Here is a 14,152-nt window from a genome sequence, read left to right as displayed (position 1 = left end):
TCGATAGACACATAAATACATAACAATTTGATTACATGATGTTTACTAATTTATTATAGGAGGCTGAGCATGATTTATTTGCATATTTTAAAGTATAAACTATTTTAATGTCTACCACATTGAACGTTGAGATTAAATAAATTGGTTTTATGAATTAGCTAGCCCACTTCAGCCTTCTACTCCTTTCGTGAAGTTTAAAATACTTTAAATTGAAATGTCTGGCGATATATAGAAAAGAGTTGAGAAAGCTAGCCACGTCTATTCTATTCGAATAAATTCAGGATACATGGGCGGTTGAACTACTACATAAATTAAATGTGTTTTTCTAAGCATTTTTGTCCTTATTATAGAAAAAAATTCAAACAGCTTACTGTGCAGCGCGCTTGTGTGGCACGTAGTACAACATAATTTGACTTTTTCTTTTTCTGAAGTTTTGATGGCTGACTTTGAATGCCGTGTCACTGCGCATTGCTCATGACTTTTTTGTGCCGGTGGCCTGTCGTTTATACATAACTTTTGCATGCCGCGTCTCTGTCATTTTTTAGCTCAGGTGATCCTTTAATTTTACAAATGTTGCCTTGGTGGTTCCTCCGTATATTTTTCGTCAAAAAATTCCGTTAAGTGCCATCATGTGTGCCGTTTAAAGACGCTTAATTCATTTTAAATGACATCACGTGATCGTGCTTAACGGACTTTTTAAACGAAAAAAAGACAACATTTGTAAAATCAAGATATCACTAGAGCTAAAAAGAATGACAGGGACGCGGCGTACAAATTGATGTACAAACAGGAACCATCGGCTCAAAAAATCCTGTAGAAAAGCTTAAATCAAAATCTTAAAGTTCTTTATAAAGTAAAACATGCATCCATGTCATCAATATTTACAAATAGTTCACTTACAGGACTTGACCCACAACTTAAAAGGTCGATGAGTTAACTCGATACCACTAGGCGACTAGCCCTTTATCCGACTTGCTTTATGATCTAACTAATCTTCGAATGACCACCTGCTTTGTGACCCAGAGTAATTGCGGGTGAATCTCCAAAGCCACAAGAATTAGTTCTTTTCAGCTTTGTGAATTCATAAGCAATTAAGCATAAAGCATCCATAATCTTTTTAGTCAAACTTCAAAAAGAAGCATTTATTTATATACTACTCCGTATAAAGATCACATACTACAATCTCAGTGTAAAAGCATTTGTTTTCTAAAACTATACATTGCAACAAATTAAGTTCTTAACTACCCGCAATTGTTGCACATTATCAGGACTAATAACAACTTAATAGTGAAAACTCCTTCAAAAGCCCGATCATCATGACCGCCAACTTAACCGATACATTTCCCTCACAGCTTTACGTTCATGTTCTTTAATCTCTGTTTAATCGAGTTCTGCATAACATGTCGTGCAAGAAGTAAACTTATAGGAGTCACTTAGCAACTGTGGTGGGTTCTAGTTCAGCATCATTGGTTACAAGCTTGTACACCACTGCGGTTCTGGCAGGTGCATACACCATGAACGATCGAGGTCTGTTATCATGATGTCCTTCCTACAACAGAAAGATTGCATTATTTTTTTTTATTTCTTTTTTATTAGTCAAAACTGGCACGAAAAAGGAACGTACTTTTGGGTCAACTTCTATTTTAGGGAACGTACTTATCAAATCTCGAGGACCTATGTTTAAGTATTTTTTTATCATAGGAAGGAACGAGTTGATGGGTCCTTAACGACTATAAACTTATAACATAGGTCCTTAAACATTGATCTTGAAAGCAAGTTCCCTAAAATGGAAATAAAGTTAAATAAATAGAATAGCTTACAAAAGTGAAAAATTCGGCTTCATGGTTGAGTCTACCAAATCCACCAAATAAAATATCATCGGAGTCGAGGGCAACCTGAAAGACATAATATAAGGATTTAACAACTTTGATTTATGTAAACAAAAAGAAAATGACCTTTTAGTGGACAATCCTTTAAAAATTAAATAAAGTAATAAATATGAACAAAAGCGTACCTTATATTTACCAGGGTGTAAACAGCCAACACGGTAATCTGAATAACTGTTATTCCAATGGAAATTAAACACGAAAACCAAGTCTTCTCTTTCAAATATGATTACTCTCTCTGTTTCGTGTTTTCGTGATATATACTGGTGTCCTGAACTCATAAACTGCACATCCACAATTAATCGAGTTTTGAAAAAAGTTTAAAACAAAATGATCCACATTACAAAACAATTGTGCATAAAAAAAGTTACATACATTATGAGCTTCTTCAAGATGCTGCATTGCCTGATCAAATTCTTGCAACCCGTGGTATCTTAAATATTCTGCATCCCCCTATACATTTATATCATTTCACATTACTTGACGAGTTATCTTTTAACTTCGACAACTATAAAAATTTCATTTTGAGGGTCCAGTTTGAATTTTTATATCAAAAAAAAAAAAAAAGAAAAAAAAAAGAAACAGCTAACTTTCAAAAGAAATAAAAAAAATGTTGTAGTATGAATACAGAATGAACATACCAGATCAAATCTACGCCTACATTTATCGAAACTATTACCATTCCCGGGTGAAAATCTACCATCAGGGAGACGTTGATCAGCTCTTGGAAAATCTATCCACTCTGGTCAAACAAGAAACGGGTCCAAACGACCATTAACAATTTAGTAAGCATAATTAGAGACTAATTATAAAGAACATAATCATGCGAAATACATAGGCTTACCAGGATGACCGAATTCGTTTCCCATGAAATTCAAATAACCTTCTCCACCCAATCCCATTGTAATAAGCCTGATCATTTTATGCAATGCTATACCACGATCAATTAGAGGAGTCGTGGGTCCATCCACCGCCATATATTCATACATATCCTGTCAAGTAAACACATGTTATATTTAACAAACTGAACATCATGAACATGAACATGAACATGCACATGTTACTTATTTTACTAAAAATCATCTTGTTGCCTATTTTTCCCCTTTATTTTAAGTATTTGAAAATGAACACGCAGTCACTTAACTTAAGGTTTTAATACTTATATAAAATTTGCATGCTTATACCTTTTATAATCTTTAATTTTTATTAAGCTTTTAATGTTATAACTATCAATTACGAAGATAAAAAAAAATATAGCATCACTTTCACTTCTAATTTGGTGACTGGACTTGAATAATTTTTGTAAAATCAAACAATTTCAAAAACTTTACAACAAGTAGAAATGGCTAAGCACATCTTGATCCGTTTAAGATAAAATATAAGTGGAACCAATCCATATAACTAAATGGGAACCATCTTACATTGAGAAATAATGGTAGCCATTCAACTACATCAGCATGGTAAAAACTTCTCAGTCAATATTACCCAAATTGCTAAATATGAAAAGTTCAAAGATAGAGCAGCCTATGTTTTCTTTTAAAAGTATATAAGAATGCGAATTAACAAAAAATTATGAATTATTAAATCGCAATCGAAATAGTTCTAACCTTATCCATAAGCCAAAATGCAATAGTTTTATCTCCAACTAAAGCTTGGTCATGACTTTCAGCATAACAAACACACTTCTCAGACCATCTTCGATTGGTAAGTGTGTGAGTAATATCGCCCATTTTCCAATCTTCGTCCCTCAATCTATGCCAAAGAGCACCATGATCAACAAACAATTTTTGTATTATCAGAGATAAAGTACATGTAGGATCAATTTTTTATTGCCATTGAGTTCATCAAGGTAACGCTGTCTATCTATCCTTGTATGTATAGGTGGTAATGTCGACCCATTTATGGATAAATAGTTATAGTTTGTCTCTAACTGGTTAACTGGGGTTATACTTTGACCCTAATGGGTCAAATGAAATTGGGTTGAGCTGGACAAACACATCAACGCGATCTCACCAATTTTGACTTTCATAAAAAATTACATATTTTGACCCCAAGAACATATAGACCCGTTACCCAAAGCATACAAACACGGAACTAGTAACTTATAAACATGGAAGTTGCATACTTGAGAAGCTCAATCCATTTATCAGCAACAGCCATATGCAGACGGTAGTCGAACCCCACACCGCCATCTTGTACCGGTATGCCGAATGTGGGCATTCCACTCACCTGCAACCATGAAAATTGTAAAAACCAGCCTATCATGATAAAGCGATATCATATAACCATAACGGGTACCGGGTGTAGACGTCCCCGTACTTCGTATCAGTCATAGATAAAAAAACGGTTCTGAAACTAAAACTACTAATCCAAAGTTCAAATCCCGTTAACAGTATGATGTAGGACCAAATCAGTAAGATACGGTGCCATATTCGGTACACATATTTTTAGAAGGGAAAAAGAGAGCATACATCTTCGCCGATACATATGACTTCGGGGAATAATCCATGAATAAGATCGTTAACCAACATTAAGTATACCACGGCATCAACATCTGTCGCCAACCCGAAATATTCATTGTAGTTTCCGGTAAACGCTACCTAAGGAGAAAATGCGACCGTCAGAAATTAGCTCGAATAGTTCCATTTAGAATGTTGAATACAATAAACGTAACGAACCTGTAATCCATGATGTGTGTACATCATTGAAGTCACACCATCAAATCTGAACCCGTCGAACTTATATTCATCCAGCCACCATCTTGCATTTGAAAGAAGATATCTTAGTACCTGAAATAAAACATGTTTTTTAACTAGTACTTATGATGATAACGAATTCACGTTAGTTGAGTTTTAAAGATTTTTTAACCTCCCAATGTCCGTAGTTGAAAAGGCGAGAATCCCACATCCAATGATAACCTCGTTCTCCAGAATGAAAATAATGACTATCCGTCCCATCAAACATATTTAGACCATCTAAAGTGTTGTTTGATGAATGGCTGCATTCAAACGATTATTAGAATTTTAATTAGATACAAAAATACATGGCAGTATTAATTAGTTAGCTCTTTAGACATTCGCGAACGGATATAATAGTTACCTGTGCACAATATCCATGAGAACAACAAGTCCTAACTCATGCGCTTTATCGATCATAGATTTAAGATCATCTGGAGTCCCACAACGACTGCTGGGTGCAAAGAAATTCGTCACATGGTACCTAACACATTATACAAAATACATTTTTTTTAAAACAAAAAGATTATGATAACAAACACAAAGAAAGAATGCAAATATAACTAATAAAGAGTTTGTAAAAAAGAGATTTGTGGCATCAGATAAATGAAAATTGTAAACTATTATTATTATATAAAAATAAAATACACATGAAAATCAGTGAGTAAATTACCCGAAGCTAGCATAATACGAGTGCTCTTGAATAGCCATAATTTGAACAGCATTGTAGCCAAGCTTTTTGATGCGAGGGAGAACGTCATCTCTAAAGTTTGCATAGGTGTTGATCATAGGTTCCTATTCCAGATATAATATATAATCAGTGTGAAACAAACTTTTTGTTTGCAATCAAAAATCATGCCATGATACTACACTAGAAATACTTTCTTGGCTTTACACTGAAAATAATGGAAGTCAAATAAATAAATATGAATATGAACATAAAACTAGAAGAAAATGAAGACAAAATAAGGCAATTAAATTTCAATTTATATCATGAGAGAAAGAGAAAGAAGACGCATACCGTACTACTCATTCCCACATGTGCTTCATAAATCCTCAAAGATTTTGGTTTCTTTGGCCGAGGATGTTGAAACACGTATTTCTCCTGTTCAAATATTCATTATAAATCATCAATACACATTGAATAGATGATGAGAATTTAAAGAATGGAAACGTACCTCTTCTGGGGGATCGTAGTAGATTCCATTATACGGAATCTCGCCGGGAGCTTGTACAGAAAACTTGATCCAAGCAGGAATAGAGTCTTTGATGCCAGATGGAGTATCCATACGAATCTACAAATAATTAAATACTATGTCATAAGATGTTACAAGTATTAACAATATGAACAGAAATGCAAAAAGACAAATAAAGACATGAAATTTTTACAGTTAGTTAAGGAAAAGTATACTACCTTTACTCGAGAACCATGAGGAATAGGTGGAGAGCCGTCAGCATTGTTCGGCAAAAAGATCTCCCAGACACCGAATTCATTCTGGTCACATTAGAATTGAGATTGTGATATCAATCAAATATATATATATATATATATATATATATATATATATATATATATATATATATATATATATATATATATATATATATATATATATAAAGTCAACACGAATTTAGAAACCAAATTTTAGTAGTTCCAAAGCCAGATATTGAAATTGTGATATCGAGAAGGTCCCCACGCAAAATTGAAATGATCACAAAATATTAACTAAGTTAACAAGAGCATCTCATTTGACAGTAGAAGGTCAACTATTGAGTCAATTTAGGATGATGTGACACTAAGTAACCATTACAGTTTAATTAAAGATGAACAAGAAAAATTAAGAGCAGATACGATAACTGAACAACATACCCGGGTCATAACATCAGCATTCGGGTTCCAACTGTTGAAATCTCCAATGAGCGAAGCAGACTAAAATTCAAAAAGGACATAGTTAATAAAATAGTTAAAAGATCGTAGGTGTTTTAAAAAAAATATATCACTATAAATCATAGTATTTAAAATATGGGCAGGGCAGGTGGGATGGGTACCATGCCAATGCAGATTTGGGTTATCCCACCAGTTTGAGCAAACACCAAGTTTTTTTTACCATTTTGACCCATTACCGAACCAATTAACCTGCCCATTCAACCATGTGAATTCATAATGTTAAAGACACAAACCTTTGCTCCAGGAGCCCATTCCCTGTATGTGATACCTGTCTCACTGACAAAGAATAAATGTAATGCAGATTAATACAATAAACTCAGCACAATAATAACTTTGTTGACAATTGTAGAGAGCTAGAATTGCATGGCAATAATGTATGAAGATTGGCCTTCTGATGCATATTAATTCAATGCATTTTTAACTTAAAAGGCATAATAATACAAGTACATCATGAAATCGCATTTTACTATCCAATTCAAGTGGTATAATGCTTCACTATTATCACAAAATCACGGTAAGTAGAAATTTATTTAGTAATACCTCCGAGTAAAGCCTAACTTCTCATAACCACGAGAAAACGCCTCCAAGCCACCTTCATACTTGTCAATTGATTCACGTAGTTTCTTGTAATGAGAATACCTGTAGATATATAATGACTCGATCATAAGCATACCAAAGAATCAATGGCCTAGCAGTATCGAGGTGACAGTCTAAGAACCTTTTCCATCATATATGACAATCTAATTATGTATAGATAAAGAATGAATATTTGAACAAAATGTGTTACGGGTCAAAACCAACTTAAGTGGTAATCCAACACGCCCAACCCAACCATTTTTTCATATCTAATTAAAACCATTGACATTTGGCTGTTCTTCAATTGGTCAATCAGAAATAAGAAACTGACTCACCGGTACTCAAGATGTTCACGATGATTGCTCAAAAGTGGATCGATCTCATATATTTTCTGCCCCGATCCAGGAGTAGGAATGACTATTTGTCTGATGACCTCGCTTTCTTCGCTAATGTCAGGTAACGAAACTAACGGTTCTTCCTCTGTTGTAACTGCTATATCCTCGACTAGAACTGGCGAATCAACGTAATCCTTTTCAGTCATGCCTTCAAGTTGATCCTCATCCGCGAGAATGGATTCATTTTGTGATATCTGAACAATCGGGAATAATCACAAATATCTACTTTTACCAACAAAATCTTAAATTCTAGGTGCTACAAAATCAATATTATTGCTTAGTGTTGTTTATTCATATTCTGCAGGCAAATTGCGCATGATAGTTGCTATCTATATGCCTTAACTTGAGGAGCGTTTAAAGATAGATACAACATGTAGTGTAGTTAGACAGTTTCGTAACAAATTTAATTTAACGAAATAAAATGTAACAAAAATATGTCTGATTATGCATATAGGCAATACAATAAAATCCCACAATTTCTATCAACCTCTATTGATAACTTTCAAAAATCAGTAAGGACGCTAATGTTTTACCAAAATTATAAGAAGCAATATACATCATTTTCCATATTTACAATTGTACCCAAAAATTTGAAGTACCATGATCATCATACCAAAAACAACTTAATTTCCAGTATATAAAGTACCATGATTAACAATTATAAAAAAATAAGATCCAACAAACATACCGTGGAATCTTGGGTATCGGCATCAGTAGTAGCATTCAATTGGTCTGTTGAAGAACCATCGCTTTGGCTGCCAGGAACAAGCACTTTCTCTGTTGCAGCAACTATAAAAGACGGGGATTCGGGCTCATATGTCGACTTTCCAGCTAAAAACTTTCCTATAGAGAATCAACAAGCTGGATGAATAAACGTTCGTACCATCAATAAGTTAGACACAAATGAGTAAACGCACAATAAAAGGAATTAGTAATTTCGTCTATAGATGATAATAAAGAGAATCATCCTTTTGCTCCTATAGAGGTCTAAACCAAACAGGACCATAAAATCTTTCACTTTCTTCTGAATGAATGTCTCATACAGAGTATATAACTCATTAACTGAAGGGTCTGAACATCGTGTATAGATTCTCGGGTATCCGATAAAGTATACAATGTTGGCCCACTCATGTTTATGGTATGGGCGGACACTCTCCGTTGTCTTAAGTCTATGCTCAACAATGAATTCTTCTACATCTTGTCATTTGGGTGGAATGTGGGGGGTGGGGGGACTGGGTTATCAATATTTTTGCAAATTATCAGTCCTAAAAATACCAACAAAAGGGAACGCCGAACGCACATAGATAAAAGATTCTAATTTTGAGATATTAATTGTTCCGGTATGCGATTAGTCCCATCAATTGTATCAAAAATAGCCTAAAACTCCCCAACTTGATGATCTGCCAAAATTAGTTGTTGCTCATACCAGATTATCATTACATTACTAATTTCAACATTAAATTTCTTTAATAATAAAAATAAGTCAAACCCACAAATAAAACTTCACAATAAAAATAAAAATTAAAAATATACTTAATAAACAAACCCCACCAACAAAATTTGAACTTTATGATACCAATGTCAACATAAACAAAAAACCATATTTTAAAAACGCGTAATTTAACACAAAAAGAGAAAATAATCACACTTACTAGTTAATGAGTTTTTTCTCATCAAAAGTGAGAAATTAGTAGAAGAAGCTGCAGCAACAACGGTCCTACGATCACTACCACCAGAATGCGAAATTGATGGAAGTGTATGCAACCGAATCCCAGGAATTGTATAAACCATCTTCTTTAATTTTGATTCTTGTAAAGTTTATAAATTAAAATTATTAATCAAGAAAACAGTGACTTGAAAGTAAAATTAGATCTACAAAGAGAAGAAGGTACAGAGTTCTAGGCGCCAAGATAACCGTGAAAGATTAACTGAAGTCATTCAGGCATGTGAGATGGGATGAGTATGCATGCAGTATACAATCTGTGGGGCCCAATTTGGGTTTATATGGATCGTCAGTTTTCATATATGGATGGCCCATTCACATTCACATGGGGGAAGGTTGAGATTTAAGCTAAAATAGATGAGATATGAAGGGCTATTAACACAAAAAGGTTTTTGCCTTTCTTGATTCACTTGATATTTAAAAGCTTTTGCCTTTTAGCACTTTAGAGTGTAGGGTTTAAATTTAAGATATTCTTTCGTTTGTTTCATTGTATTGTTATTGTTATTTGTTATATATAAAAAGACTTTTTTCTCCGTTAGTCCTTCATTTATACACAAAATTGCAATTCGAGTCCCTTAAATTTTTAATTGAATTTTCGAGTCCTTTTAATTGCATAATTTGGCACTCCGCGTCCCTCCGTCTAAATTGACCGATAACTCTTAACATGTGTCATGCATGTGAGGGTAAAATGGTCTTTTTACTCTTTTCTTCACTAAAAACAAATCACCACCCAAGCAAAAAAAATTTAATTTATTTTTTTTAATTTATTCATTTTTAATTTATTCATTATATATAAACATTGATGCAATCTATCCACCAACCAACCTTGCGAAGTTTTCTTCACTATCATCTATATCATCATCATCTTCTCATCTATATCATTATCATCATCTCTCATCTTCTTTTTCCCTCTTACGTTCTCCGCCGCCGTCTCCTACACCAACCCCGTTTTCAACCGCAACTCCATCATTAGACTCGTCGGAATCACTACTGTTGATAATGTCGTCATCGTCATCTTCTAACTTTCTCTGGCGCTTCGCATCGCCGTCAAAGAACGGGTCGGGTTTTTCCGATTTAAACCGCTTGTTAGTTCATGTTCTTCGTCATCTTGTTTGTTCACCATCGTCATCGAATCATCGTCAAATCATCATCGACAGATCTGAAGTTCGTTCGGATTCGAAATCAGGAAGCAAGATTTTTCCCCAGGTGGTTGTTCGTCATCATCTTATGTTCTAGGTAAGAAATTAAGTGTTAAGCATCAAATTAGTCGCAATTTGAATTTGTTGTGTCAAAAAGCTTGGAATATGTGATTGAACATGTTCTCGCGATTTTATCAATTTAATGGTGATTTTAGGCTAAAGTTAAGTTGTTTTGAATTCTTTAAAGGTTATAAAATTGGTTAGATTCATAAGTTCGTGTGGACTTAAGGTTTAAATTTAAGATTCAAATCGATTTTCTGGGTTTTGGTTCATGTGTTTATCGATGTTCAAACAACTTGGATTTTAATTTTAAGGTGAAGAAGACCAAGTGCCATTTCAATTTAAGGTGAAGAAGACCAAGTACCAACGCAATGTTTCATGCTTAGTCAACGAATCTATGTGCCGTTTTAAAATTTCAATTATGTAATACTCCGTAATTTTTAGTAAACATATCATAATTTGATCTGACTAGTATGAATTAAAGATGACTAGACGAAAATGAATTAAAGATAAAAAGTATGAATTAAAGATAAAAAGAAACTGAAAAAGTCGAATTAAAAACTTGAGGGACTCGGATTGCAATTTTATGTATAAACGAAGGTCCAACGAAGCAAAAAAGTCAAGAAAATAGTAAAAAAGACGATTTTATCCTCACATGCATGGCACATGTCAAAGGTTAACGGCCAATTTAGATGGCAGTTAGACTGAGGGACGCGAATCCAATTAAAAACTTAAGGGACTCGGATTACAATTTCGTGTATAAATGAAGGACCAACGGGCAAAAAAGTCATATAAAAAAATAAAGGACGGAGTAAAAATATCATGTTCGCATAACGTTTACAAGAGATAAACTTTATCGCTGTGTTCTCCAAATGTTTTCTAGTGGAAAATAATAGAGTGAAAAAGAAAAGAAGGATAAAAAAGATTGAAAAAAAATGAATAAAACATACTCCGTAACTTATATGTATTATCGAGTTGAAAGAAAGTAAAAAAATATATATTCTCGAGTTGAACTGAATAAAATATAAACATAACGTTAATCATTTGCTAACCAATTTGCTCGTCTATATAAAAAATATGATCATAATATTTAATATCGTCCATGTTGGTTAGTGATCCAATGATAATATTCAATGTTAATCACTTTGTTTTGATGATTACACCAAGTCTTATGTGCTTAAACAACGTATAGAACAATACAAGTTCACGAGCCTACACAATCTCTAGCAAACGACCAATAAACATAATAACAAAGTCAAAAGAGTCATTTACAAAATCCTGGATAAGCACGACTAGGTCCACGGTCGACCGCAGGTCAGACCGTGGATGCCCTGTACCTTGGTTCTGAGGAACAAGGTGCACGGTCGACTCCACGGTCAACCGTGGGTCGACCGCAGTTTTCTCTGTCCGAATTTTTGATCAAAAAATGTTTGACTACTTCGGGGCATCTATAATTTACTAAACTTATTTCAACATGCTTAGAATAGTTGCCTCATTCATGACCAAAAGAGTTTTGGTCACTAAAACGCTAATCTTGGTTAATCACACCCAAGGTTGAAAAAGACGCGAGACGGGGCCGAAACGGTAGCGACCTCAAAACGTCGCAACGGAAAAAACGGGACCGAGACGGGGTCGAAACGGATTTTGACTAATGTTGACTTTTATATATATAAATATATATTTACACATATTTTAGAGCTAAAAAACCTTCGTTGACAAGTTTGTACCTATAATTGCTATTAGCGTTAATATAATACAAAATGGAATACTAAACTAAGTCAATTTTGATTGATTTGACCGACTTATGACCGATTTTAACAGAATTTCTGACTTTTGACCGGCGTTGACCCAATTTTTCCTGCATTTGACCTGACTTTTGACCGTTGACCGGCTTATAAGAAAACGGGACGGGGTCGAAACGGTTTAGTCACCAAAACGCCGCAACGGGCGTTGCAACGGACGCCGTTTACAACAATGATCACACCTAATGACGTCTTAATGACACCTTAGGTTGTAATTAATGTTAAACACATAAGTGTTACCAAAAGTCCTTTTGCAAAGTCAATTTTTTTTTTTGGGTAAGCGAGAAAACCCTCCTATGAACGAGCACATTGGCTCGCCCTCTGTGATGATCCAGAAAATTTCATATTAATAAATTAATTACAGGATAAATGTGTCTGACACGATAAGCGAACCTATTATGTTGAGTCTTAAAACTTTTTGAACTAGTTTACACATTCATGTACCTTTCGATTTTTTTCGACGATTCACGAACGTCATAACCTGTGATAATTATAAAAATCACTTTGCTACAGTGAAAACGACTTTGCTACAGTAAAACACTAATTGCTACAGTGAAAACGACTTTGCTACAGTAAAACACTATTTGCTACAGTAAACACTATTTGCTACAGTACACTATTTGCTACAGTACACACACTATTTGCTACAGTAAATTTTATGTCGACAAGCTAGGAGCCATAAACAGGAAATGGGGCTCCGCGATCGCGGAGCTCAAAGGCACAAAAACACCGCGATCGCGGAGTACACTGTTTCAAAATCTGCCTATAAAAGGCACGAGTATCCGCCGATTCAAATTACACCACTCTTCATATTTATATTTTTATATTTATTATAATTATAATTTTAATTTAAGTTTAATAATAATAAGGTATATACGCGGGTATTTTTAATTCGGGTTTCAAACCGTTTTAAACTAAGGAAATATTGGGTATTGTTCGGGGTATTGTTCGTGAATCCAAGACCAACCATACAATCATCCACTATCTTTACGTCTACGCATTTTGCCTACAATATTGAACCTCAATATTGAACCGTGAGTTATAGATCCCTTTTTTTTAAATGCTTTTGCATTATATATTTTTGGGCTGAGAATACATGCGATGCTTTTATAACTTTATTTTATACGCAATGGACACAAGTACATACTTTATTCTACACTGAGTTTAAACCGAAAATCCCTTAGCTTTGGTAACTAGTAACTGCCAGTACATAGGATGTGGACTGGTGGGCGCGAATAATTGTATATGGATCCATAGGGCTTGACATCCCCGTCCGAGCTAGTAGCGCTAGCCTTTTTAACGGACGTATGTTATTTGAGTATACGACACGTTGGTTTGCGTGTATTAAAACGAATAGGGTAATTGTTATTATAGCGTTAAGTTTAGTTACCAGGGTGCTCTGTTACGTAGAACCTATTGATAAACTTTTGATGAAATCTTGTGGTCCATCTTTATATGCTTATGACTCGAGCAATTAAACCTATAACTCACCAACATTCGTGTTGACCTTTTTAGCATGTTTTATTCTCAGGTCCTTAGACTGCTTCCGCTATGATGTGCTTGTTGCTTGCATGGAGTCTCACATGCTTTGTTTAAAGTTTATTGCATTCGAAACAAAACTACGTTGTGTAATAAATAATTTGACTGTGATGTCAACCTGTAAGATAAAGACTTGTGTATTTCTGGGGATTTACTTATACTTAAGTAATCGCCCACTTGTTTATAACTTTCTATGTTTAGAAAGTCACCTATTTTAAATGAATGCAATATTTTTATCAAAACGTATCATATAGAGGTCAAAACCTCACTGTGAAATCAATGAATAGCGTACCGCGTCAATAGCGATTTTGACGGGTCGTTACAGTTGGTATCAGAGCTTGAGGTCATA

The 14,152-nt window shown here is 34.3% G+C and overlaps 1 protein-coding gene across 2 annotated transcripts; it reads right to left on the bottom strand.

The window, feature by feature from the left end:
• Positions 1 to 875: 875 nt before the first annotated feature.
• Positions 876 to 9,674, bottom strand: LOC139857014 (1,4-alpha-glucan-branching enzyme 2-2, chloroplastic/amyloplastic-like). Of its 2 annotated transcripts, none has more exons than XM_071845723.1 (23): positions 9,433 to 9,674; positions 9,193 to 9,348; positions 8,229 to 8,383; positions 7,481 to 7,734; positions 7,110 to 7,208; positions 6,803 to 6,845; positions 6,492 to 6,551; positions 6,036 to 6,116; positions 5,800 to 5,916; positions 5,643 to 5,726; positions 5,295 to 5,416; positions 4,986 to 5,105; positions 4,755 to 4,884; positions 4,565 to 4,675; positions 4,358 to 4,486; positions 4,012 to 4,115; positions 3,494 to 3,638; positions 2,731 to 2,878; positions 2,528 to 2,628; positions 2,262 to 2,339; positions 2,015 to 2,170; positions 1,821 to 1,895; positions 876 to 1,549 (listed from the first exon to the last, which is right to left on the bottom strand). In XM_071845723.1, exons 2-23 carry the CDS (start codon positions 9,329 to 9,331, stop codon positions 1,430 to 1,432), a joined length of 2,571 nt encoding a protein of 856 aa, XP_071701824.1. In that variant the 5' UTR covers positions 9,332 to 9,348; positions 9,433 to 9,674; the 3' UTR covers positions 876 to 1,429. The 2 variants fall into 2 exon arrangements, with proteins under 2 accessions (XP_071701824.1, XP_071701833.1); XM_071845732.1 differs by having other exon boundaries at positions 9,456 to 9,674.
• Between the last annotated feature and the right edge of the window lie 4,478 nt (positions 9,675 to 14,152).

Source organism: Rutidosis leptorrhynchoides, chromosome 1 (genome assembly GCF_046630445.1).
Source record: "Rutidosis leptorrhynchoides isolate AG116_Rl617_1_P2 chromosome 1, CSIRO_AGI_Rlap_v1, whole genome shotgun sequence".
NCBI lineage: Eukaryota > Viridiplantae > Streptophyta > Magnoliopsida > Asterales > Asteraceae > Rutidosis > Rutidosis leptorrhynchoides.
The sequence above is the reverse complement of the archived record's forward strand: the minus strand, read 5'-3'. Positions and strand labels throughout refer to the sequence as shown.

Coding starts and splice junctions, on each gene's coding strand:
- LOC139857014 (XM_071845723.1), bottom strand. CDS start 9,331: ATGGTTTATACAATTCCTGGGATTCGGTTGCATACACTTCCATCAATT. Junction 5,417..5,642: donor ATGTGGGAATGAGTAGTACG/GTATGCGTCTTC, acceptor TATCTGGAATAG/GAACCTATGATCAACACCTA. Junction 2,340..2,527: donor GTAGGCGTAGATTTGATCTG/GTATGTTCATTC, acceptor ATAAATGTATAG/GGGGATGCAGAATATTTAAG.